General features: G+C 58.6%; 2 protein-coding genes across 5 annotated transcripts; one reads left to right on the top strand and one right to left on the bottom strand.

Moving 5' to 3' along the window:
- Positions 1-722: 722 nt before the first annotated feature.
- On the top strand, positions 723-3,753 carry KCNK7 (potassium two pore domain channel subfamily K member 7). Its single transcript, XM_049892490.1, has 3 exons — positions 723-1,057; positions 2,728-3,126; positions 3,393-3,753. Exons 1-3 carry the CDS (start codon positions 739-741, stop codon positions 3,590-3,592), a joined length of 918 nt encoding a protein of 305 aa, XP_049748447.1. The 5' UTR covers positions 723-738; the 3' UTR covers positions 3,593-3,753.
- A 570-nt stretch (positions 3,754-4,323) lies between these two features.
- EHBP1L1 (EH domain binding protein 1 like 1) lies at positions 4,324-21,690 on the bottom strand. Of its 4 annotated transcripts, none has more exons than XM_049892483.1 (19): positions 21,118-21,690; positions 18,401-18,458; positions 18,101-18,196; positions 17,714-17,767; positions 17,431-17,609; positions 17,213-17,352; positions 16,291-16,359; positions 16,045-16,204; positions 13,604-15,884; positions 12,978-13,135; positions 12,823-12,871; positions 11,783-12,424; positions 7,427-7,496; positions 7,253-7,308; positions 7,033-7,153; positions 6,680-6,779; positions 4,834-4,907; positions 4,639-4,753; positions 4,324-4,524 (listed from the first exon to the last, which is right to left on the bottom strand). In XM_049892483.1, exons 1-19 carry the CDS (start codon positions 21,219-21,221, stop codon positions 4,425-4,427), a joined length of 4,626 nt encoding a protein of 1,541 aa, XP_049748440.1. In that variant the 5' UTR covers positions 21,222-21,690; the 3' UTR covers positions 4,324-4,424. The 4 variants fall into 4 exon arrangements, with proteins under 4 accessions (XP_049748440.1, XP_049748439.1, XP_049748441.1 ...); XM_049892482.1 differs by having other exon boundaries at positions 7,033-7,156; positions 21,118-21,689; XM_049892484.1 differs by having other exon boundaries at positions 7,033-7,156; positions 15,143-15,884; positions 21,118-21,683.
- Positions 21,691-22,972: the final 1,282 nt, after the last annotated feature.

Below are 22,972 nucleotides of genomic sequence, written 5' to 3'. Positions count from 1 at the left end.
ACTGCTCCCTCCTGATAACATGTCCAAAGTATGTGAGACGAAGTCTCTCCATCCTTGCTTCTAAGGAACATTTTGGCTGTACTTCTTCCAAGACAGGCTTATTCATTCTTCTGGCAGTCCATGGTATATTCAATAGTCTTCACCAACACCATAATTCAAAGACATCAATTCTTCTTCCGTCTTCCTTGTTCATTCTCCAGCTTTTCGCATCCATATCAGGCGACTAAAAACACCATGGCTTGGTCAGGTACACCTGAGTCCTCAAAGTGACATATTTGCTTTTTAACAACTTAAAGAGGTCTTTTGCAGCAAATGTGGCCAATGCAATACGTCATTTGATTTCTTGATTGTTGCCTGAAATCCCTGACAACTTGAACGGGATATACGTATGAATAAGTGAGTGTGTCCTTGAATAAACCTCAGTGTGATTTTGAGTCAGTTGTTTAATTCTCTGGGCCTGGGTTCCTCACCCTGCCCTCACCACAGCTGCCTTCTCCTCCACCCCATCAGCAGTGAAATGAGCAAACAAACCCTTTCTTGCCCCCAAAACTAGGAGGAGTGATTCACCTGCAAACCTCTGCTGCTTCCTCCTCCTATTCACACCACGGCACTGTGTCTCAGGCTTCCCTCCCTCCTTAGCCACACACACCTCCTTCCAGCCCCGGCCTGCCCAGCCCCTCCCATGCATCTGTGGTAAAGCAGACCTTCTATGGCACCCCAGACTCTGGGCAGCACGAAATGGGGGCTCTGAGGCCCTGGGCCCGATATGGGCTCCTGGTTGTGGGCCACTTCCTGGCCCTGGTGCTTGGGGCTGCTGTGCTCCAGGCCCTGGAGGGGCCTCCAGCACACCAGCTCCAAGCCAAGCTCAGAGCCGAGCTGGCCACCTTCCAGGCAGACTACGGGGTCTGCCTGCCACCTGGGGCACTGGAAGGGCTACTGGGGACCGCCCTGGCAGCCCAGGCCCACGGGGTCTCCAGCCTGGGCAACGGCTCCGGGGACGGAAACTGGGACCTGCCCTCAGCCCTGCTCTTCACTGCTGGCATCCTTACCACCACAGGTAGGCTGGAGGGAACTCCTGAGACCATTGTTCCCTGGGGTCTCTTGGAGTGCAGCCCTTCCCCCAGCCCCCAAGTACCAGACAAAGCCCAGGGCCTATCAGCCCTGACATCACAGCTCAGGCTCCTCACACCAACGCGCCCCAACTGGTGCCTCCACTTCAGCTGCCAGGAGGGGTGCGGCCTCCCCAGCTCCATCCCCAGGCACCCTGTGAGGCCCAGGCGAGGTACCCAGGCCCCATAGTCCTGAGGTGAGGCAGGGAACACATACCGTGGGGTAGGATGGATTCTTGCACGGAGTTAGCTGGGGAGCACAGAGGAGCCCTGTGGTGCATGGTTAAAGTGCTTGGCTGCTAACTGAAAGGTCGATGGTTCGAATCCACCAGCCTTGGAAACCCTATGGGGCAGTTCTAATCTGTCCTATAGGGCTGCTATGAGATGGGATGGATTCCAAAGTAATGGGTTTGATTTTTTGGTTTGGGAAGCACAGACCAGGACCACCGACTCAAGAGGGGGTGTGAGAAAAGGCTTCTGGGAGAGGTAGTGCCTGATGAGATGTTAACCAAGGCAACAGAGCAGAAAGCCAAGGGATGAAAGAATTCCTGGCAGAGGAAACAGCATGTGCAAAGGCCCAGAGAAATGAAGCAAAGGGACCCAGAGTCCTGAAGTTTTTCGTCCTTTGAAGTGTCTACACAGTTTTTGAGTTGAAGTCTGTATTGCCAGCTTCTTTTGAAAAATTAGGAAACCTGTTCACACTGAGTGAGAATCTCCACAAGGGAACACACTGGCTGGAGTGGAAAAGGGCCTGCCTCTTGGGGCAGAGCACATGCTCTCCAGTCTGCCCCAGTCCCCACCACTCTCTCTTGTCTCACATCTAGCTCTGTAGATTTGAGTTTCAACCTCTGGACTAGTAGGTCTTGTTCTCCCAGCATGCCCTGCGCTCCCACCTTTGCACATGCTTTTCAGTTTCGAATGCTTCTCTTCTGCACGCTGTCTCTCTTACAGCCCTTTATGTCAAGTGTCATGACTGATTTCCTACTTGCCTCTCTCACCAAAGGCAGGGCACGGGCATGCTCAAAGGAGCCCTGGTGACACAGTGGTTAAGTGCTTGGCTGTTAACTGAAAGGTCAGCAGTTCAAACCCACCAGCCGCTCTGCGGGAGAAAGATGTGGTAGTTTGTGTCTGAAAAGATTACAGCCTTGGAAACCCTATGGGGCAGTTCTACTCTGTTCTACAGGGTCACTATGAGTGGCAATCCAGTCGACAGCTGTGGGTTTTGGGTTTGGGGCACACTCGATTCCAGCACCAGGCCTGGCCCACAGGGGGACCCAATACACCTTTGGAGAATGAACAAGCAGGTGACAGCTGAGGAATCTCTCAGAAAGCCAGGTTCCCACTGGAGGCAGGACAGCAGTTCTCAGAATCTCCCCAGCTCCAAGAGGCCTGAAGGAAATGTCTCCTTTAACCCCTCATTTTCCAGAAAAGGATGGAGATGCCTAGGAAGTTTAGTGGACTTGCCCAGAATTCCCAGTGAATGAGGGGCAGCCAGCGGCCTCCACAGCTCAGGTGTTTTCAGCCACCAGAGGGAGGCCCATTGCGGGAGGAGATGTTGGGGGCAGTGGTGACACTCTGCAGTCATCCCACTCGTGTCCACCCCCGCTGTTCCCTCTAGGTTACGGCAACACGGCCCCACTATCATCAGGTGGCAAGGTCTTCTGTATGGTCTATGCAACCCTGGGGCTGCCGGCCTCACTGGCACTTGTGGCCATGCTGCGCCACTACCTACTGCCTGTGCTCAGCCGCCCGGGGGCCTGGGCAGCAGCCCACTGGCAGTTGGTGCCAGCCCGGGCTGCGCTGCTGCACGCTGCTGGACTGAGCCTGCTGGTAGGTGGCATCTTTCTGCTGCTGCCAGCGCTGGCGCTGTGGCGGCTACAGGGCGACGTCAGCCTGCTGGGGGCGATCTACTTCTGCTTCGACTCGCTCAGCACCATCGGCTTTGGAGACCTGCTGCCCGGCCACGGCCGCGGCCTGCATCCAGCGATCCATCATCTTGGCCACGTTGCTCTTCTTGGTGAGTCTGGCGGCAAAGAGCGCTGGGGGCGGAGGAGGCAGAGCCTGGACTACAACTCCCATAAACCACTGCGCGGGGGGGGCTTGAACCCCAAAGGGGCGGAGGGATCCTGCCCTGTGGCGGTGTGGGAGTCGTAGTTCATAGGACCCCCTCTCCCCCGCCCACTCCGCCCCAGGCCATGTCAAGCGTAAGCCGCACCCTGTGCGGAAGGTGGACGCGGAGCGCCAACGTGCCCTAAGCGCTGCCTGGTCACCTCGCCTTTCCAGGTTATATGCTCTTCGGGCTCCTGGCCATGCTGCTGGTCGTGGAGACCTTGGCGGAGCTACCACAGGTCACTGCCATCGTGAGATTCTTCGAGTCCAGTGGCCCTTCGATCGCTGAGGATCAAGGTGGAATCGTAGAGCAGGATGGACTGGCTCTGAGCACCTTGCCGCCCGCAGCCCCCAGCCCAGAGCAAGCTTGCTAACAGGTGTCAGGTGGCTCAACTCCTTTAATTAAGGTGGACAGGTGGACGAGCGGAGGAGGTTAAGCTGTTAAGCGGTTAGAGGAAGCTTCTGGAGATGGGGGGAAGGGGCGTGGCCGCAGTGAGGGCCTCGGGGAATACTGTGTTAATAGAATAATAAAATGGGCAACAACTTCGATTGTTAATACCATCTCTTCTTTCGAAACGAGATTCCCTACGGCCATCAACAACACAAACCCCCCACCTCCGCCCTCCATCATCCTCCCTAGGCCAATGTCCAGCTCAGCTGCGTTTGGGAACCTCCAAGCCCCCTGTGGGGTCGAAGACAACCTTATCGGCCTCAGCCCCACCCTCTTCCGTCCACTGACAGCCCGAGCTGCCCAGAGGAAAGGCCCGCTGGTCTCTCGTCGTCTAACTTTATTGCTCCAACGAACAGAAAAGGGAGGAGGCCGGGCAACCCATGATCCAGTCCTCTGCCCGCGGCTGGCTCTCCGGTCCCTACCGTCGGGGAGGGGTCATCGGGACACTCCTGGAGACTCCCAGCCCCCCGCGGACACACGCACACACACTCACACAGACAAATAAATACGGCCCGACGGCGCGGCCACCCGGCGCTCCCGCCCGTCGGGCCCGAGGTCCGCCCCCACCGCTTCCGGTGAAGGGCGACAGCGGCCCCTAGCGGCCGCACCGCCTCCTGGAGGCCTGGTCCTCGGAGCGCAGCCCGGGGGCGCCCGACAACGCGCGGTGCGAGCCGGCCGGAAGGGGCGGTGCGAGCCGGCCGGAAGGGGCGGGCGGTGGCCGAGGCGCCGAGGCTGGGCCTCCCGTGCCGCCAGCCTCAGCTCAGCGCGCAGCGTTCGCGCCGGTTCGACTGCCGGCTCAGCTTGCGGCGCCGCTGCTCCAGCCCGCGCTCCAGGCGCTCGTCCTCCTCCAGGGCTCTAAGAGCGAACGGGTTCGAGTCAGCCCCGACGTCCGGGCCCCGGCCGAGCGTTCGTGGGGAGGGAGCCCCGGGACCCTCCCCAGCTCCCAGCGCCGCCCGGGCTTCCACTCACATCCGCTCCTTGTGATCCAGGTCCCGGACCAGCTTGTCGCGCTGGTTCACCAAGGACACCAGCTCCTCCAACAGGAGCTGCTCTCGGTGCTGCTGCGCGGCCGTTTTCAGCCAGTCTGCGGGCGGAGGGGGCTGAGTGTCAGGAGGCCTGTCCCCAAGCAGTCCTCGTCCCCCGCCCTTCGCGGCCTGTCCCCACCTTCGATGGCCAGTATGGCCCGCAGCTCCCGGCTCAGCAGCTCGAACCTCCGCTCCAAGTCCTGCTCCTCGATGCTGGGGGTGGGGACACGGTGGGTGTCAGGTTAGGGAAAGGGGTCGGGGAGGAAGTGCCCACCCCACCTCGCCCTGTTCCTGAGGAGGGCGGGGCAGAAGGCAGAGCACCCCAGGCCCCAGACCGCACATCTCTGGTTCCAAGGGTTCTCCGCCCGCAGCTGGGCTGTATGTTTCCGTTGTATTTCCCCTCCTTTTTGTTAATAAGAAACAATTCAGCAGGACTCAGCAACAGCAAGTATTAAAAAATTTTTTTTAAAAAAATTTTTTTTTTTTTTAGACTAACATTATTCTGACAAATGGGCCAAAATTCGAAAACAAAAACCCACTGCCGGCCAGTCAATTCCGACTCAAGGAAAGGGAGGCAAAACCGCCTCCACCACGCAGGACTATAAAAAACAATGACCCTGGAGAGTCGCTTTTGACCCCACCCAGCAGGCCAGCTGAGAGCTCTCTGGGCCTCTTTCCCTTACTGTAAAGGAACAGGGCCAAACTGGGGAGACTCAGGCACATTTTGCAATGGCTCTCAGCTTTCTCATTAGTAAAAACAGTACCAACTTGACATCTAAGTCAATTGGCATAATCTATTAAGAAAACATTCTGCATCCCACTTTGGAGAGTGGCGTCTGGGGTCTTAAACACTAGCAAGCAGTCATCTAAGATGCATCGATTGGTCTCAACCCACATGGAGCAAAGAATGAACGCCAAGGACACAAGGTAATTATGAGCCCAAGAGACAGAAAGGGCCACATAAACCAGAAACTACATCAGCCTGAGACCAGAAAAGCTAGATGGTGCCAGGCTACAACCGATGACTGCCCTGACAGGGAACACAACAGAGAACCCCTGAGGGAGCAGGAGAGCAGTGGGATGCAGAACCCAAATTCTCATAAAAAGACCAGACTTAATGGTCTGTGACTAGAAGGACGTTGGTGGTCACGGCCCCCAGACCTTCTGTTAGCCCAGGACGGGAACCATTCCCAAAGCCAACTCTTCAGACAGGGATTGGACTGGACAATGGGCTAGAAAAAGATGCTGGTGAAGAGTGAGCTTCTTGGATCAAGTAGACACTTGAGAGTATGTTGGCATCTCCTATCTGGAGGGGAGATGAGAGGTCAGAGGGGGTCAGAAGCTGGCAGAATGGACGTGAAAAGAGAGTGGAGGGAAGGAGCGGACTGTCTCAGGGAGAGAACAATTAGGAGTATATAAAAAAAAAAAAACCAAGGTGTATATAAATTTTTGTCTGAGAGACTGACTTGGTTTATAAACTTTCACTTTAAAACACAATGAAAATTAAAAAAAAAAAAGTACTAACTTAAGAGGTATATAGTTTATACAGGAATTAGGAAACATCACAGGTACTCCCTGACTTACACCACGGCCACACTTAGCACTGTCTTTTTTTTAGACATCTTATTGTTTAGTAATATGTATGTGTTAAAATATAACTAAGTTTATATCTAATGTTTCTAACCCCCAAAGACAGAGACCAAATTTATAAAGATTCTGATAATAAAAGGTAATAATAATGAAAAGTGGAAAAAAAAAAGTATTCGATTTACATCAGAACTGACTTAGGACACAGTCATTGGAATGGAACCCGTCGTAAATCGGGTACTACCTGTAATAAGATGGCTGAGCAATTTTTTAGAAAAAAAGATCTCCGTAGACAGAATAAAGCAGTAAATTTCTAGTCAAAATAGCCAAGTTTCCCTCTGCCCTGCGGGCCCTCACCCTGCTGTCTGGGGCGGGACGGGGACGGGGCCAGCACTCACAGCAGCTGCAGCTGGTCCTGCCTCCGGATGAGCGCGTTCTTCTTGTTCACCAGTGTGAACCACTCCTGGATCAGAAGCTCCTCCTGCAGCTTGTTGGCACCTGAACAGGGCCGGGGTGGTCACCAGGCCTGTCGCCTAGCCCCATGCCCCTTTGTGGCAACCCAGAAGCCAGAGCGGAAGGGCTGTGTGTCCCCAGCAAGCTCATTCCGGGCTCGGGGCCTCAGCATGTCCAGCTGTATAATGGGGACAATGACCTAGCTGTGCCTTCTCCCACCTCCCCCCAAGGTCAGGAAGAGCTGCAGGGCTGGGCAGATCTGGTGGCTGGTGTTGGGTACTGTACCCAGCCTGCCCACCTGACTCCATGAGGCTTCTCAGCTCTGTCTCCACCTCGGCTGCCCGCCCATCTATCTGCCTCTGCTCCTGTTCCAGGGCCTGCAGCTCTGCACACACGTACTGACTTGTGTCCTGGAACCGCTGCTGGAGTGGAATGGGGGACAAGGAGAGGGTGGGCTCAGTCCAGACCCCCTTAGGAAGTGCCCATATGGCCTATCCAACCACCTCAGCTCTCCTTACCAGCCCAGTCTCCTCCCCTGGGCTTGAAGGCGGCTCCTCTGATGGGGGCATCCCACCTGCAAACAGAGACCAGGCTAAGACACCCCCAACCGACACCCACCCCAGGAGGTCCCAGCCCAAGTTTTGTGAGCAGCCTGAGCTGAGCTGGATTCCCAACCCTCCCATGCTACTCACCAAGGGGTGGCTGCTGGGCTGCAGCTGGGGCTGGGCCAAGGGCAGAGCTGGGGTCAGGGCTCAGACCTTCCTGTGAAGGAAGGGGCCAGTGAGGCTGGGAGGGGTTCCCCGATAGCCCCTGCTCTGCCCAGCCAGAGCCTCACACACACACACACACGGAGGAGGGGTTCTCAATCCCGACCCGCCTGCCCCAGTTGCCTTTCCAGTCTTGCATGCAGAGAACCCCACCCCCTCTTCTAGGGAAGTGTGTCCTGGAGCAAAGGCCGTGGGCCAGGCGTGTGGTCCTGGGCCAGTTCACACCCACTCTCAGAGTCCTTCCTGGTACTGGGTGGATAACCCCAGCCCTACTCTTGTGAGAATTGGGGTAAGAGGCTGTGAAGGGCGAAGGGCCCCTCCTCCATGGAGCTCCCTCAGGCCGCCTCTGACTCCTGTCACCCCATGTTGGTTGGCACCATGACACTAAGCAGACGTGATGCTGTTTCATCTCAAGGTCTAGGCCATCCTGAGCCAGCACCTCCACCTCTTGGTAGAAAGGGGGCACCCTCCCACTTTATCAATTCCCACACCTGGTGGCTGCTGTCCTCTTCACACCACACTCAGGACTGGACCTGAGGCCAATGAACCTGAGAATTTTAGCTTGGAAGGCACGGACTGGCTCCAGATGTGCCCAAACCTTGGTTACTTGCAGGGGCCCCATCAGCCCTGGGGAGCCCCAACTTTTCGCCTAGCTGACTGCCTGGCTGTCCTTGATAGCTCTGGTTCTGGCCACTCTTCTGGCAGGTCACAGGGTGGGGAGAAGGGGTAGAGCTGCCCCACTGTTCCCCCAACCCTGCACCTCTCTGAGAGGCTGCCCTGGACATCCATGGCTCGGGGGCCATCTTCTGCCTGGGACAGAGGCAGTCTCCTCACCAGCAGCAACCAGGCCCTGCCTGCTGACTCTACCCTCATACTAGAACTGAGGGGTCTTCCTAAATCTTCACCTGCTAGGGCCATGCCCCCCTACACCCCTTCTCAGCTCCCAGCCCAGCAGCCAAGACCTGTTGGCTGCTCCAGCCTCAAATCTCCTCTTCCCCCAAGCCCCACCTAGACACTACCCTCTGGCCACAATGATGGACTTTCAGTTCCCTAAAGAGCTTCCTTAGCCTGGATTCGGCCTCCATCTTGGATTGCCCAACACCAGCTTGACCTTCACGACCCAGCTCAGCCCTGTCTCCTCCAGGGGTTCCTTCAGGCTCCCATGTGCTCTCTCTGCCTCCCTTCCTGACCTTCATGCCTCCTGAAGCCTCCCTGATCCCCAGGCTGGGGAGATGCTCCTCCCACAGCCTCCTGGACCTCCCCTATCACAGCTCCAACCCCTCTCCCCAACACATTCCTGTTGGTTACACATCTCCCAGACCAGAGGTGGCCCCTTCAGACAGGGCTGGGCCCCAAGTATGTGCTCAGGGTACACTGGTTGTTATTGTCATTAGGCGTGTCGAGTCGGTTCCGACTCATAGCAACCCTATGCACAACAGAATGGAACACTGCCCGGTCCTGCACCATCCTTACAATCGTTGTTATGCTTGAGTTCATTGTTGCAGCCACTATGTCAATCCACCTCATTGAGTGTCTGCCTCTTTTCCACTGACCCTGTACTGTGCTAAGCATGATGTCCTTCTCCAGGAACTGATGCCTCCTGACAACATGTCCGAAGTATGTAAGACGTAGTCTCACTATCCTTGCTTCTAAGGAGCATTCTGGTTTATATATTTCTTCTAAAACAAATTTGTTCATTCTTTTGGCAGTCCATGGTATATTAGTAATAGCTAATTACTAGGAGTCCTGGTGGTGCAGTGGTTAAGCATTCAGCTGCTAACTAAAAGATCAGCAGATTGAACCAACCAGCCACTCCATGGGAGAAAGATGTGGCAGTCTGCTTCTGTAAAGATTACAGCCTTAGAAACCCTATGGGGCAGTTCCGCTCTGTCCTACAGTGTTGCTATGAGTTGGAATCAACCTGATGGCCCACACAACACTAAGCATTTATGTATCAGGCACTCCAAAGCACTTTACATGTATTGACTTCTTTAGTTCTGAAACAACTCGGTGAGGCAGTGACTATTACCATCACCACTTTACAGATGAGAAAACTGAGGGCCAGAGAAGGAAGGTGAGGGTCAGAGGTGAGGGTGGACTGGTTGGTGGCTGAGGTTTTCTAATCCAAAGTCTGTTCCTAGGCTTGGCCACCAACTTGCTGTGTGCCTCTGGCTCAGTCATACCCACTGAGCCGCTGTGTCCTCGTATGTAAAATGAGGAGAAATCCCAGCCCTGTATAACCTAGGGCCTGCAGGGTTCCCAAAAGTCATCTAGGGGAATACACAGGTCCCCTTTTTTGATAGCACTCTGCAGTGGCCTCAATGCCACCTTGTAAAGGGCTTCCGTATGGTCACTTCTCATCCCCAGAGGGAGAGCACAAAGGTTAAGTGGGTTGCCCAGAGTCACACAGCCAGTCCAATGGGACTGGGCCCAGTAGAGGGTGTCATTTAAGAGCTCAAGCTCAGAGCCTGGGTTCACATCTGCAGCAACTCCTTTTACCTTCCCTTTTCCCTTAGCCTCAACACTCCCACCTGTAAACTAAGGTAATCATTCCTCCCTGGAAGGGGCATTGTGAGGAGTGAGTGAGGGGTCATCAGGACAGGTCAGGCACTCAGAGAGCACTCAAATGACAGCTGCAGTTGCTGTCGGGAGACAGAGGCAGGAGACTGGAGAAACCCCAACCTCAGCAGCAAATGTGCTTACTCACAGCAAGCCCTGATGGGAATTCCAAGTAACGTTTCCTCCTGTCTAACCCAAATTCCTCTTTCTATATCCTCCGGGGTGGCCCCTCCTCTAGGAAGCCTTCCGGGGCCACACCAGGGGCACCCTACCCTTGCTCCAGCAGGGGTTCAGCCTCACCTCAGCTTCAGAGTACCTGACCTCATCCCCCTCCCAGATTTTGGGAGCTCCTGAGGGTGGGGCCAGGCCCCACCACCTCCCACTGCATGCATGGAGCATGGGGGATGGAGTGGCCAAGGAGGAGTCCCCTCCAGCACCACAGATCAAATATCTTCTGTGGGACAAGGGCCAGAGGAGGGCCTGGCTTGGAAGAACCAGATGCTCGGCCTTGAGCCCAAAAGGGTAGTGGATGGACCTACCCCTTTAAGATTTAAAGAGCCACTGACACACTTCAATGGGGGTGCAGCCAGAGGCCAAGAGAGGGCCGGGGTGGATGTGTCCTGTTGACTCCTGCCTATCACATCTCCTGTGGGAGCCTCCCATGCCCTCTGTCTCTCATCCACAGAATCAACCCTGAGCCTCTGATCCTGGCACTCAAAGCTCCTGCTCTCCCCACTACCCCACCCCTCTCACAGGAGATGAGCAGCAGTTCCCTAAATGAGACCTGAGCATACCTGGTCCCTCCACTTGAGAACAGCCCCCTCCCATTTCTTGCCTGGGAAAACCTGTCTGCTCATCTTAACAGCTTCACAAAAATGGCTGCTTCTCTCAGGCAGGAAACCTTTCGCAACTCATCCCCTCTTCCCTGGAACTCAGCGCCATCCTTGGGGAGCTGAAGTCTTGAAGACGCCTGACAGCATGGTCCCACTGTTACAGGCAGGACGGTGCAGTGGCTGAAGCTGCCCTTCAAAAGCGTGTGCCCTGTATTTCAGTGGCTGTGGGCCCTTTAGCAAATCCCGACCTCACTGGGGCCACATCCCTCAGTCCAGGGATGACTGGACCCCCAGGAGACTCTGACCTGAGACCTGCAGGGGATAGGGGACTTGGGCTCTAGCATGGACTCCAACCTCCAACCTCCCATTATCAGAAAAAAAGAAACTGGTCTCCAGTGTTCGGGGTAAAGATCCAAGTTGGAGCACTTTAGGGGCCAGAAGTCCTGGAGGACCACCTTTGAGTATAGAAATTCAGCACCGGCTTATGGGGTGGGGTGGTTGCTGGTTGGCCCTGGGCCACCAGGTGGGGGAAAACACCCAAATCCAGTTCACAGCCCACCAAGGCGGGCTGCGCAGAGTGCTGACAACACAGGCCACAATCTTCTGCGAATGCCCTACTACGGCCCAGGGTTCCCCTAAGTGGGTGCCAAGTGTTAGAAACCATCAGCATGTATTCCAAGGCTGGCAACAGAATGCGGACCCTGCAGCCGCGGGGAGCCTAGCACCCTGCCATCTCCACCTCCCAGTACCTGGCCCTTCCCATCAAAAACCTAGCCACGTCCAGTCCAGCTGATTCCCGCCGCCCTGGAGCCACTACCCCGCAAGCCAGCTCTGCCGTCAGCCCCTCAGGGCCCGAAGCCCACCCCTGACAATGACCCCGGGGACTCACCGCGGCCCCAGCATCCGGCTCGTCCACCGAGAAGGAGCTGCTGTTCCGCAGCTGCGAGCGCCTCTTCTTCAGCAGGTCGGCGTCGCGCACGTGGGAGAAGGAGCCGTGCGCGCGCGGCGGGGGCACAGGCCCAGCCTCCCCGTTCACCGACGACCGTCGCAGCCTCACGCCGCTGCCGCTGCCGCCGCCCAGCGCCCCGTTCACCAGCCCCTCGGCCGGGGGCGCGGGTGGCCGGGCTCCGGGGCCGTAGACTGGCGCCTCGGCCGAGCGCACCTCCTGCGCGGCTTCCGCGCCGCGGTCCTTGGGGGCCGCCTCGAGGGCTGCCCCGGGGGCCGCCCCGTCCGCCCGGCTCGCCGCCTCCTTGGGTTCCCGGGGCCCGTCGAACCCGTGCTCGCGCAGCCGCCGCGCCAGGCCGCCAGCGTCCAGGTCGTCCTGCGGGCTGGGCGGGCTGCTGCCCACGCGGTAGGTGCCCGCACCGCCCCTGCCCTCCAGCTGCACCAGCTGCAGCTCCTGGTTGGTGCAGAAAGCGCGGATCTGACACAGGTAGGTCATGACGATGAGCTTGTCGGGAACCGACAGCAACACCATGTCCGCTGGTTCCAGCAGCCGTGACACGCCCAGGGCCGCGAAGCCATCGAAGGCCTAGGAACGGTGAAAACGGGATCAGCAGTGCCGCAGCCCCATCCTTGCTGAGAGGGTCCCGCGACTCTCACGCCTGGATTTCCTAGTGATGCCGTCACCCTCGGGTTAGGGTATCACTGGCAACAGGCCCCCACGCGTTCCCTAGCCACTGCTCACGACCACCCGGTGACCAAAGGGTGCTTTTGGAAAAACTGTCCATGCAAAATAGGCTTTAAATCAGAACAAAAATCTAAGGAAAACGAACAATTCAATGACCCAAAGGGTAAAAGCGGCAGAACTTTCAAAAGCCAGGCTGGGTCCTGCAGCCCTCTCCTATAGGCAGACCAAATCTCTGACCCCTGCCTGGCTCTCACCCTCCTTTATTCACCCCCCGCCCCACTTCTCCCTCCCCATCTCACCTGCTTGTTGTTCTCTTTGATGTTGAGCGGGTTGAGGGAGGCATAGTCACTGCAGAGGAAACACCAGTCAGGGTCCAGGGGCCTTGGTGGCTGGACCCACACTGCCCACTCTGCAGGCTCCCCACTTCCTTCCCACCCCTCCCCCGACAGCTCACATCTTGTCAGGGTGGAATCGGTGCAGGATGGCACAGAAGGCCAACCCGTTGCGCCAGGATGTGGTGAAGTTGGTGATGCGGACACCGCGGTAGCCAGCGGTGACTTCCTGGCACCATTCAAGCAGGGACTGGCTAGAGCTGATCAGGGCAGGTGGTGCCTGGAGAACACAGGGGTGGGTTCAGGGAATGTACCTGGGAACTGTGTCCTCTGCCCCTCGGGGAAGCTCAGGTCTGGCACCAAACAGCCCCTGGGTTTGCAGGGCTCATCAGAGCCCACTGGCTAGAGCCCTGGGGCCTGGCAAAAAGGTTTCCAGCTCTGGGGTCATCTGCCAAGGTCACCTAAAAGGTCAGTGGCCCACAGCCAAGATGAGAGGTCACCAGCAGCCACACCTCAGGGTCGGCCCAGAAAACCAGCACAGGGGTATCCAGCTCCATGCGGCCCAGGGAAGACAGGGTGGGAGAGCCAGGGCATCCTGAGTGGGGGGGAGGGAGGAGGCTCCTTGAAGCTGAGCCCCCCACCCCACCCCATCTCAGTCGACCAGGTGGGTCCATGCACAGCCGCCGATCGCTCAGCCCCAAGTTAGTGGGAAGCAGCAAACTGGGCCCTCGGCGGCCGCCATCCCTACCTGGCTGCCCAGCAGCCTCCTGTCCTCTTCAGGCTCCTCTGGAGAGGAGGCCCCCAAGGGCCTGGGCACCCCAGCCCCTGCCCCACTGGCTACCTGCACTTCAACCAGGCTGGCCTCTGGGGGGCTTCCCTCAGCTTCTTGTGCTTTCTTGGGCCCCAAGATCTGAGCCTCTGCTTCCTGGGTCTCAAAAATTCCAAATTTGTTTTCTGGGGGCCCTAAAACTTCTGTCTCTGCTTCCTGGGTCCCCAAAGCCTCAGATTTAGCTTCTGAGAGCTCCAATACCCTAGCCTCTGCCTCCCAGACTCTCAAAACTTTAGTCTCTGTCTTCTGTACTCCTGGAATCTCTGCCTGTGCCTCCTGGTGCCCTAAAACTTCATGTTTAGTCACTGAGGCCATGAAAGCCTCACGCTTGGTTTCTAGAGTCCCCCAAACCCCAGTGTCTGCCTCCTGAAGCCCCGAAATCTCAGCCTTTGCTTTTTCAGCCTCTGATACTCTTATCTTTTGGGTTCCCAGTACTTCACCATCTGCCATTACAGCCTCTGGCCTCAGGACCTCTGAACCCCCTATCTCTGCCTCCTGGGCCCCCAATACCTCAGACTCTGCTATCTCAGCTTCAATCTCTGGGACCCCTGAACCCTCATCTCCTACCTCTTGGGTCCCCGATATCTCACCTTTTGCTGTCCCAATCTCTATACTTGGGACCCCTGAACCTCCAATCTCTGCCTCCTGGGCCCCCAATATCTCAGACTCTACTCTCTCACCTTCAACCTCTGGAACACCTGAAGCCTTGTCTGCTACCTCCTGGGTCTCCGATATCTCAGCTTCTGCTGTCCCAATCTCTATACTTGGGACCCCTGAACCTCCAATCTCTGCCTCCTGGGACCCCAATATCTCAGACACTGCTATTTCAGCTTCCATATCTGGGACCTCTAAACCCTCATCTGCTACCTCCTCGGTCCCCAACATCTCAGCTTCTGCTGTCCCAATCTCTATATTTGGGATCCCTGAACTTCCAACCTCTGCCTCCTGGGGCCCCAATATCTCAGACTCTGCTGTCTCAGCTTCAATCTCTGGGACCCCTAAACCCTCATCTGCTACCTCCTGAGTCCCCAATATCTCAGCCTCTAGCCTTCCAGCCTCTGTCCCCTGTCCCCTCAAAGCCTCCACCTCTGTCTCCTGGGCACCCAAAACCTTAGTCTCTATTATCTCAACTTCTACCCTCGGTACCCCTGAACCCCCAGATATTTCCTGGGTCCTCAATATCTCAGGTTTTGCCACCTGAGCCTCTGTCCCCGGGCCCCCAGAAAACCCCACTTCTGTCTTCTGCAATACCTCTGACTCTGCTGTCCCAGCAGCCTCTGACCCCAGGACCCCTGATCTCACTCCCTCTGTCTCCTGGGTCCCCAATACTTCCAACTTTCCCATCCCAGTCTCGGTTCCCAGGACCCTTGAATCCCCAGCTTCTGCCTCCAAGATCCCCAGAGCCCTAGATATCGCCCCCTGGTCAGCTGCTGGTGGGGACCCCTGGCTCCTGCTCACCTGAGGCCTGGTGCTTGCTGCTCCAACAGAGGGGGCCTGCTCCAGGCCTGTCCCCCCAACACCAGGGGCTCCACCCCTCCCCTCTGTACCCTCTGTCGCCTGGCCTGCAGCAGCCCTGGCTCTCTGGAGGTCACTAAGATGCCCAGAGTGCCCTGCAGGCTCTGCCGGGGGTGGGCTCAGGCCTGTAGGTGCTTCACTCCTGGTCCTGACCCCCAGCCTCCCATGAGAGCCCCTTGGAGGAGCCTCAGGAGGCCTCTTGGATCTTGCTTCAGCGTGTGTTCCAGTGGCCTCTGATCCCTCAGGGTCCACATGCCTCATCTGGGGACTCTGCTCAGCAACAACGTCACCAGCGTCTGAGGTCGCTGCGGCCTCCCCAGTTCCGACCACCAGCCTCCTCACGTGCACCTCTCCAGCTTCTGCCCTATGCTCCATCTCCACCCCTCTGGCCTCCGGTCTGTCCCCAGTGCCCTCCTCCTCAACCTTGGGGCTCTGTTCTCCCAAAGGGTCTCTGGAGTCATCCTCAACGCCAGGGCCCTGCCTGGCTCCCTGGGCCTCTGTCCCTTCCTGAGGCTTTGCCCGGGCCTGCATCTCCCCAGCAGAACCCACTCCTGCTGGGGAAGCCCCTGAGGCTTCAGGAGCCTTGTCCTTCCCCTGGGGGACTGGGGGCTGGGGAGCATCGAGGCCTTTCCGGAACCGGGGGGCTGGGGTGGGGGCCACGTCCTGGCCTGGCTGTCTTGAGGACCTGAGGAGAGAGCAGGATAGAGTGTTGGGGTGCTCACTTGGACCCCACTCTCAGCCCCACCCCTACCCTTCAGATTGCCGGGCCCTGGAGAGGCAGGTGGGCAGGGTGGGGCTTCCTAGCAGTGGGTAGGTGGTAAGGTGGAGCTGGTTCCCATGCTCACCTCGTCTCCAGTGGGGTACCCAGGAGCTTGGGGGCTTCAGGCCCCACTCGGCCCCCTGCTACAGCTGCCTCTGACCCCTGGTCCCAGGAGGCCCTGGTTGGGGGCACAGGGACACTCACAGGGGCTGGGCTGGCATCCTTAGCATTAGAGGGGCTGGAAGCTGAGGAGCAAGGAAGGGAAGGAGTGCTAAGGCCCGGGTCCTATGACCAAGGCCCAGCTCCTGACCACACCCAGCCTGGGCCTAACCTGGCTGCGGGGGCTGGCCTCGGTTCTCCTCTTCTTCCTCACAAAGTGTCTTCAGCTCCCGAGAAGGATCTAAGATGGGGGCGAGGGAGGCAGAGTCAGCCCAGGGCCGGGCCCTGCTGGTCTGACCCCTCTCCCCTAGAGTGCTGGGCCTACCTGGAAAAGGCCCTGACCTCAGGGTACTACCAACCCAGCCTACGAGAAGAGACAGGCCCACGGATGCCAAGAAAAAGAGAACCACATAGCAGAGACAGAGAAAAAGCCTTAACAAGCAAAAGGGAGGGATGAAGACGCCAGCTACCAACTCACCGAGGGTGGGTGGTAAGGGCAGGTGGTGAGGGCAGAGGTAAGGGCAGAGGTGAGGGGCAGGTGGTGAGAGTGGAGGTGAGGTGCAGTCGGTGAGGATGGAGGTGAGGGGCAGGCAGTGAGGGTGGAGGTGAGGGGTAGGTGGTGAGGGTAGAGGTGAGGGTGGAGGTGAGGGGCAGGTGATGAGAGTGGGGATGAGTGCGGAGGTGAGGATGGAAGTGAAGAGCAGGTGGTGAAGGTGGAGGTGAGGGCCAGGGGCCTGGATTGCAGCCCCCTCTCTGGATTTGGATCTAGCTGTCTCATGTCAGGTATGGGCCTGGGCAGGCACCCACCCAGGGGTGAGGGGAGAGCCAGGGGTCTGGGGAGGCCTTGGGACTTCATCCCAAAGGACTCTCCTAAGGACCCAGGCCACCAGAGGACAATGGGCCAAGTTTGGACAATCAGGCTGCTGGGCAGGCTGAGACCACCTAGGTGGTGATTTGTACCCATAACTGGTTTTTTTTTTTTACTGGTTGTGTTCATGCTGGCCCTGCCCAACACAGCATGTGGCACGTGGCCCAAACCAACCCCACCCTCCCTAGGTGTTGGTGATCTAGTCCACGGCCGGCTCTGAGCTTACCAGGCTGGGGGACCCGGGCCCGGGCCTCAGGGGCCCCTGGGCCATTAGCCTCCTCGTCACTCTCAGCAAAGTCATCCAAGTTGCCCACATCACTAGGCTTCACACTCATGAGGCTCGCCAGACTCTGCATGTCATCATCCCTGAGGATCAGGAGTCAGGAGTAAGGGCTGGGGTCAGAGACAGCGGGCTTAGGCTGAGGCGGGCAGGTGGGCACTCACGTGGCACGGCCCTCCCGCAGCAGCACCCCTGAGAGGGTGAGGCTCAGCTCTGCGTGCACCACCTTCACCGACTTGGGCTTTAGCCGCAGCCGCAAGGGAACTTGGGTGGGCACAGGCCCCGCATGGCGGGCCAGGTCCACATCGGCTGTGGCCAACACCTTCCGCTGTCCCTTGGACTCCTATGGGCCAGGCGAAAGGGTCGGGCAGAGGAGCATCAGGGCTGCCCTAGAGGGCCTGGGACCTCAGGCCCCACCCACCATGGCCCACCCACCTGGCTACTCACATTCTCAATTATAAACGTCCACTCTTTGGCCTCGTACTGGTCCACATGGGGGTCCTGGGTAAAGGGGACACTGGTGAACAGGGGTCTGGGGTGGGGGCAGTGCAAAAAAGACCTGCCCTAGCTCAGTGGAGCTTGGCTGGGCCTGTACCCGTGTTGTTCCCACTTCCTAGGATGCTCCCAGCCCCTCCTGAGCCCAGCTATCTCACCTCTGTGTGTGCCGTTAAATATTACCTCCTCTACGGAGACACCGAGTAGTACCCCACGCCATGATTCTTGCTCTCATCCCTCTGTTCTTCCTATTTGGATGGCTACCCCACCAGGGGACCCCATGGCTGGCAGGATTGCAAACCCTGCTCATCCCTGTCTGTGCTGGAGACTGGTGCTTACCCTGTAGAGGGTCACAGCGATGTCCACGTTCTCAGGCACCATCCACACCACGGTGCCCCGGTACGGGTTCTGGATGCCCGGCTGCCAGCTGTGGGCCTACAATGAGCAGGCTGAGCCCCTCCGCACGCGCCCCCACCCCATGTCCTTATTCCCAACCCTGACCCCATCTTACTCCCCTCTCCTGGCATTCTGGTCTGAGCTGGAATCTGACCCACTCCTCCAGCAGCCTCACCTGCCTTCCCTGTCACCCCTCCCTGCCGACCCCCTACCCCAGCCCAGACCCTACTTGCCATCTCCCACCTTGGAGCAGATGCGACGGTTCCGCCGGGTCCACACCACCACCAGCTTATCCGGCTGCCTGGGGAATGGGCAAGGAGAAGGCGCTCAGTCAGGTCCCCTAGCCTCCCTCCTCCTCCTCCCCCTCCCCTAGCTCCCTTGGGGTCTCCCTTCTGCCCAGGTCCCCCTCCCCCTGGGGACTACTTAGGCAGGCCCTTATCTAGGGCCACAGGGTGCAGGGTGGGGCTACTGAGTGGGGCGGGGCCCAGGGCAGAAGGGCAAAGGGCCCAACTGCCTAGGCGGGCAGGAATTACCAGGAAAGACAGCCAGAGAGATAGAAACACAGACAGACAGACAGAAACACAGCCAGGACCCAGTAAGCCACAGACACACAGGGACAGGGAGAGACTCAGAGAAAGACGTCCATCAGTTACACATTTGTGGAGTGCCCACTCTCACCCCAGCCCAGGTCTGCGGACAGAGCAGCACAGGGGAGAGGCAGGCACTGGGCGGGGGGGGGGGTGGAGGGAGGAAGGGTACCAGTCAAGAAGGAACATCAATTAGCAAGCTAGCCTCTCTGGGGAGTAAAAAGCACTATGGAGTTGACGAAGCAGCATGCTGGGGAGAAAGCCACCGGGGTCTCCCTGAGGCTGGGTGCAGCTTGTGGCCCGCACCTCTACCACGAGAGACATGACAGGGGGAGACTTGGGCCTGTGAGGACCTGGAGAAGAAGAATCCAGGACAAAGGAATGCTAGTGCAAGGGGTGGGGGGGGAGCGAAAGGGGGGGTGGGTGGAGCAAGGGCAGGGGGGTGGAGCAAGGGGCAGGGGGTGGAGCAAGGGGCAGGAGGGTGGAGCAAGACGGGGAAGTAAGGGGGGCTGGAGAAAGGGGCAGAGTGGGTGAGGAGAGAGGCACCAGGTCAGCCTGTCATTCAGCAGCTCTCCCCATCCCAGCCTCCCCAACCCAGAGCCTTGGACTCTTGCTTTGCCAGGAGATGATGACAGGAGCCCAGGGACCACTGACCCCCACTGTGGGATCAGGGGAGGTTTCCAAGAGGTGACAGCTAAGCTGAACAGTGTATGCCAGGGCAGGCTCAGAGGAGAGCAGAGACAAAGGGAGAGGAACGAGCCAGCTGTGCAGGGCCCAGGCCCAGACATGGAGCTACACACGGCCTAACCAGATGAAGCGGGTTCGTTTAAGTTAGAAGGTCCAACCACTGCCCAGGAAGGAGTGGACGATCAGGCTGAGGCAGCATAGGCACCCTCCTCACCTGTACCAGCCCCAGGCCAGGATGCTGGGGTTGCCTGCTCATTGCCTCTGGAGGCTGAGCCCCCTGAGGATGCGGAAGTCCAGAGAGGATGGAGGCCAGGTAAGGTTGCAGAGCCTGTCCTGGAGCCCTCTGGCCTGAAGCCAGGCTCCCCTCTCTGACCCCAAACTGCAGATGATAGCCCAGCAAAGGCAGGCATGGGGCCTTCCCAGAAAGGGGAAGTGATCAGGGGGTGCCTGGGGAGGGTGGGGCCTGGCTGGGTAGCCTGACTCAGGCTGGGCACACCCTCCTAGGGAGCTTCAACCTGAGCAGAGGCAGTTTTCCAGACTGGGCTCCTGGCTAAGAAGCCCAGGAGGCCCTGCCTGTCGATGGTGACTCAGCCACGTTGACACTGCCTGCACCCTCGGCCTGCTCTCCAAGACCGTACCCAGAGTCCCCCTGGCTCACCCAGGATGCTGGGGCAGAAGCCAGAGGCCAGGGTTCAAGTCCCAGCCCTGTGCTGTGTGACCCCTGTCAGCCTCTGACATCTCTGGGTATCTTACAAACGGAGTGACCAGCCTCTGGCAGGCCCAGCGTGGGCGAGACCAGGGATGTGGCAGCTGCCCAAGGGACCCCGGTCTCCTCACTTCCCTCCCCTTGGCCCCTATGGTCTCTTCCTGTCCTGGCCCTTCCTTTCGGGAGCCTAAATTTAGCCCCGCCTGGCGGTGGAGGCCCCCACAGCTGTGCCCTAATCCCGCCAAGGGAAGCTGACACCAGCGATCACATATATTTAGGGTGTGACGCAGGGGCGGGCAGCTGCAGTGGGGGCATGTGAACAGGCCCTTCGCAGTCTGGGCCAGGCCTGTACCCCTTTACGTATCTGCTCCCCACCTGGCCACCCTCCTCATCCCAGGCCCTCTCCTCCGAGACTCACAATCTCCTAGGCCCTCCGCCCCTTTAAACTGGGCTCCTGCCTCACTCCTCATGCCTCCCGCACTCAGTTTCCCCTTTTAAGGACATTCTGAAGTGTTTTCCAGCCTCCCAGTGCCCTTCTGGCTGAAAGACAGACCCAACAAGAAAGCAGGGAAGGAGGGGGTGACATGCTTGTTCTGAGGTGGACTAAGGTCCATGGAACGTCCTGTCCCAGCCCGGCCACCTGCAGACCTGCTCCCTTTTCTGATGCCACCCTGAGCCATCTCACTGGCTGCAGACATGCGGTCTCCCTGCCCCCAGCCCTAAATGCAGCTGAAGAAGGTATGGACCCAGATGGAACTCTCAGGCCTGGAGGTTCTGAGCTTCACTCCTCCAAAAATGCCGGCACCTCCCAATTCTACTGAGTTGCAGCGCATTTTAAATCTTGGCACCCAGGACATCAGGGCCCAAGCTGAGGTGGGGGTCCCTCTGGCCATTGGCTGGGGGCAGGGTTCTCTCAGCTCAGCAGGCCGGATGGGGTCCCAGCCTGCCCTGGAACGTACCCCACATTTCCCACTACTCACCATTTCTTGGTGCACTCCACCACCAGCTCGTGGTAACAGGCCACAAACTGGAACTTGGCGGCCCGCTTGCCCACGCGTTGCAGGCGCTTCCACACCGAAGTCATGGTCCCCACCGCCCGATCCTCAGGCCCGGGGCTCCCTCTGGCCCGCGACCGCTGGCTGGGTTTGGGTCCCCATGGCCCCTGGGGACCCTCTCTGAGTTGCCGGCCCCGTCTGTGCGGAGTTGTCTGAGGCTGAGAGCCGGAGCCGTGCTCCCGTCGCCGTCGCTGGGGGCGCGGGTGGTCTGCCGAGTCGGTAGGGTCGTGCAGGGCGCGTCGGGTCGCGAGATAGAGCTGCGAGCGCGCCGTTTCCTGGAGCCGCACCCCCGACGGAAGGCGGGCGGGGCTCCGGCGGGGCGGGGGCTGGAGGGCTGAGGCGGGGCGCCGTGGCTTCCGGGGCCCCGCGCCCCGACGCGGGGGCGGGCAGGCTGTGAGGACGCGCTGGCGGGCAGGGGGCGCGCGGGCCCTGTAGAGGCAACCGGAGACTTGGTGCCGACCTCGGAGCGCTGCCCCGCCGGCCACCTCCCTTCCTGCCTCTTCAGGGGGAGGTGCGTACTGGCAGCCCCATTTCAAGGCTGGGGGAACAGGGACCCAGAAAGGGGAAGGGACTTGCCCAGGGTCACAAAGACACTCTTCGCCAGAGCCAACTGTCCTGGGGTCACAGGTTCCTGCCGCCACTCCACGTCTTAGCTAGAGCAGGAACAGCAGAGATCAGGGACCTCTGTGGCCCTACCACTGGACAGCACCCATCCCCTATCCTCTCAGAGCTTGTCTCCTTGGCTGTCAAATGGGAAGATAGTTCCAACCTGCCACAAGCAGCTGGAGGTTCAAATCCTGGCCTCCAAGTATGTGTGTTTAGGTGAAGCAGTAACGCTCTAAGCCTCAGTTTCGACATCTATTAAATGGGGATAATTATAGTTCGCCTTTCAAAGACCTGTCCAGAGGATGAACCCGTAAACCTCGGGAAGCGTTTAGCGCAGAACCTGACTGATTTTGCGAGGGCTCAGTAGATGGAACCCGTTATCACGGACAGGAACGCTTAAGTACTCGTGTGTGTTTGTTTATTCTCCCTCCCCTGGGAAGGCTACCCCTGGCCGTTAGCCGCCCTCCGTTCACACCTAGATTAGAGCCCTTATCACCGCCTTGCATGGTCATGAGCGCTGCAGGTATCAGGCTCAGAGTTAGGGAAGTAACCGTGGCAGCGAGTCAACAAGTCCCCTTCCCCTGGCGCTCTGCAGGGTTTGCGAATTGACCGACACCTGGTGCCTGATCAGGACTCGGTTTGAACGGGACGTCTGATCCACAGGGAGTGCGAACTGGGGAGCTGGGCGGCGTCTCCAGGAGCAAGGCACTGCAGCACGGTGTGGGAATGAGCTGCGGGGGAGCGGTGGGGCTAGGTGTGCAACTTCGCCGGCCTCTCATCTCTCCATCTCAGGATGTCGTGGGGTGCTGTGTACCTGAGGGTCTGAGCACCCACTGTCCCCAAATATGAAGGTTTCTCCCGGTGGGGCCTGACACCGGAGTCTTGGATCCCAGTCCCAGCGAAGCGGCCCTCGGTTTCCTTTGCAAGAGGAAATCTTCTACATGCAGGCCTAAGGGGCTCTGATGCTGTGGGAGGGACGGGGCACTCTCTGTAACGCTGTTAGGAATGGGGATGTCTGGGATCCAATAGCCCCCTCTCCCCCTACTGCCGGTATGAGCTTCCTGCTCATGAGCCCAGAGGCCTGGGGAGGCCCAGGCCCGGGGTCCGGCGACTTCACCCCTTTAGCCTCTGCAGTGCTTTCCTCCCACCCACAGGACTCGGCTCCCAGGCCCTT

The sequence above is a fragment of the Elephas maximus genome, chromosome 7 (assembly GCF_024166365.1).
Source record: "Elephas maximus indicus isolate mEleMax1 chromosome 7, mEleMax1 primary haplotype, whole genome shotgun sequence".
NCBI lineage: Eukaryota > Metazoa > Chordata > Mammalia > Proboscidea > Elephantidae > Elephas > Elephas maximus.
The sequence above is the reverse complement of the archived record's forward strand: the minus strand, read 5'-3'. Positions and strand labels throughout refer to the sequence as shown.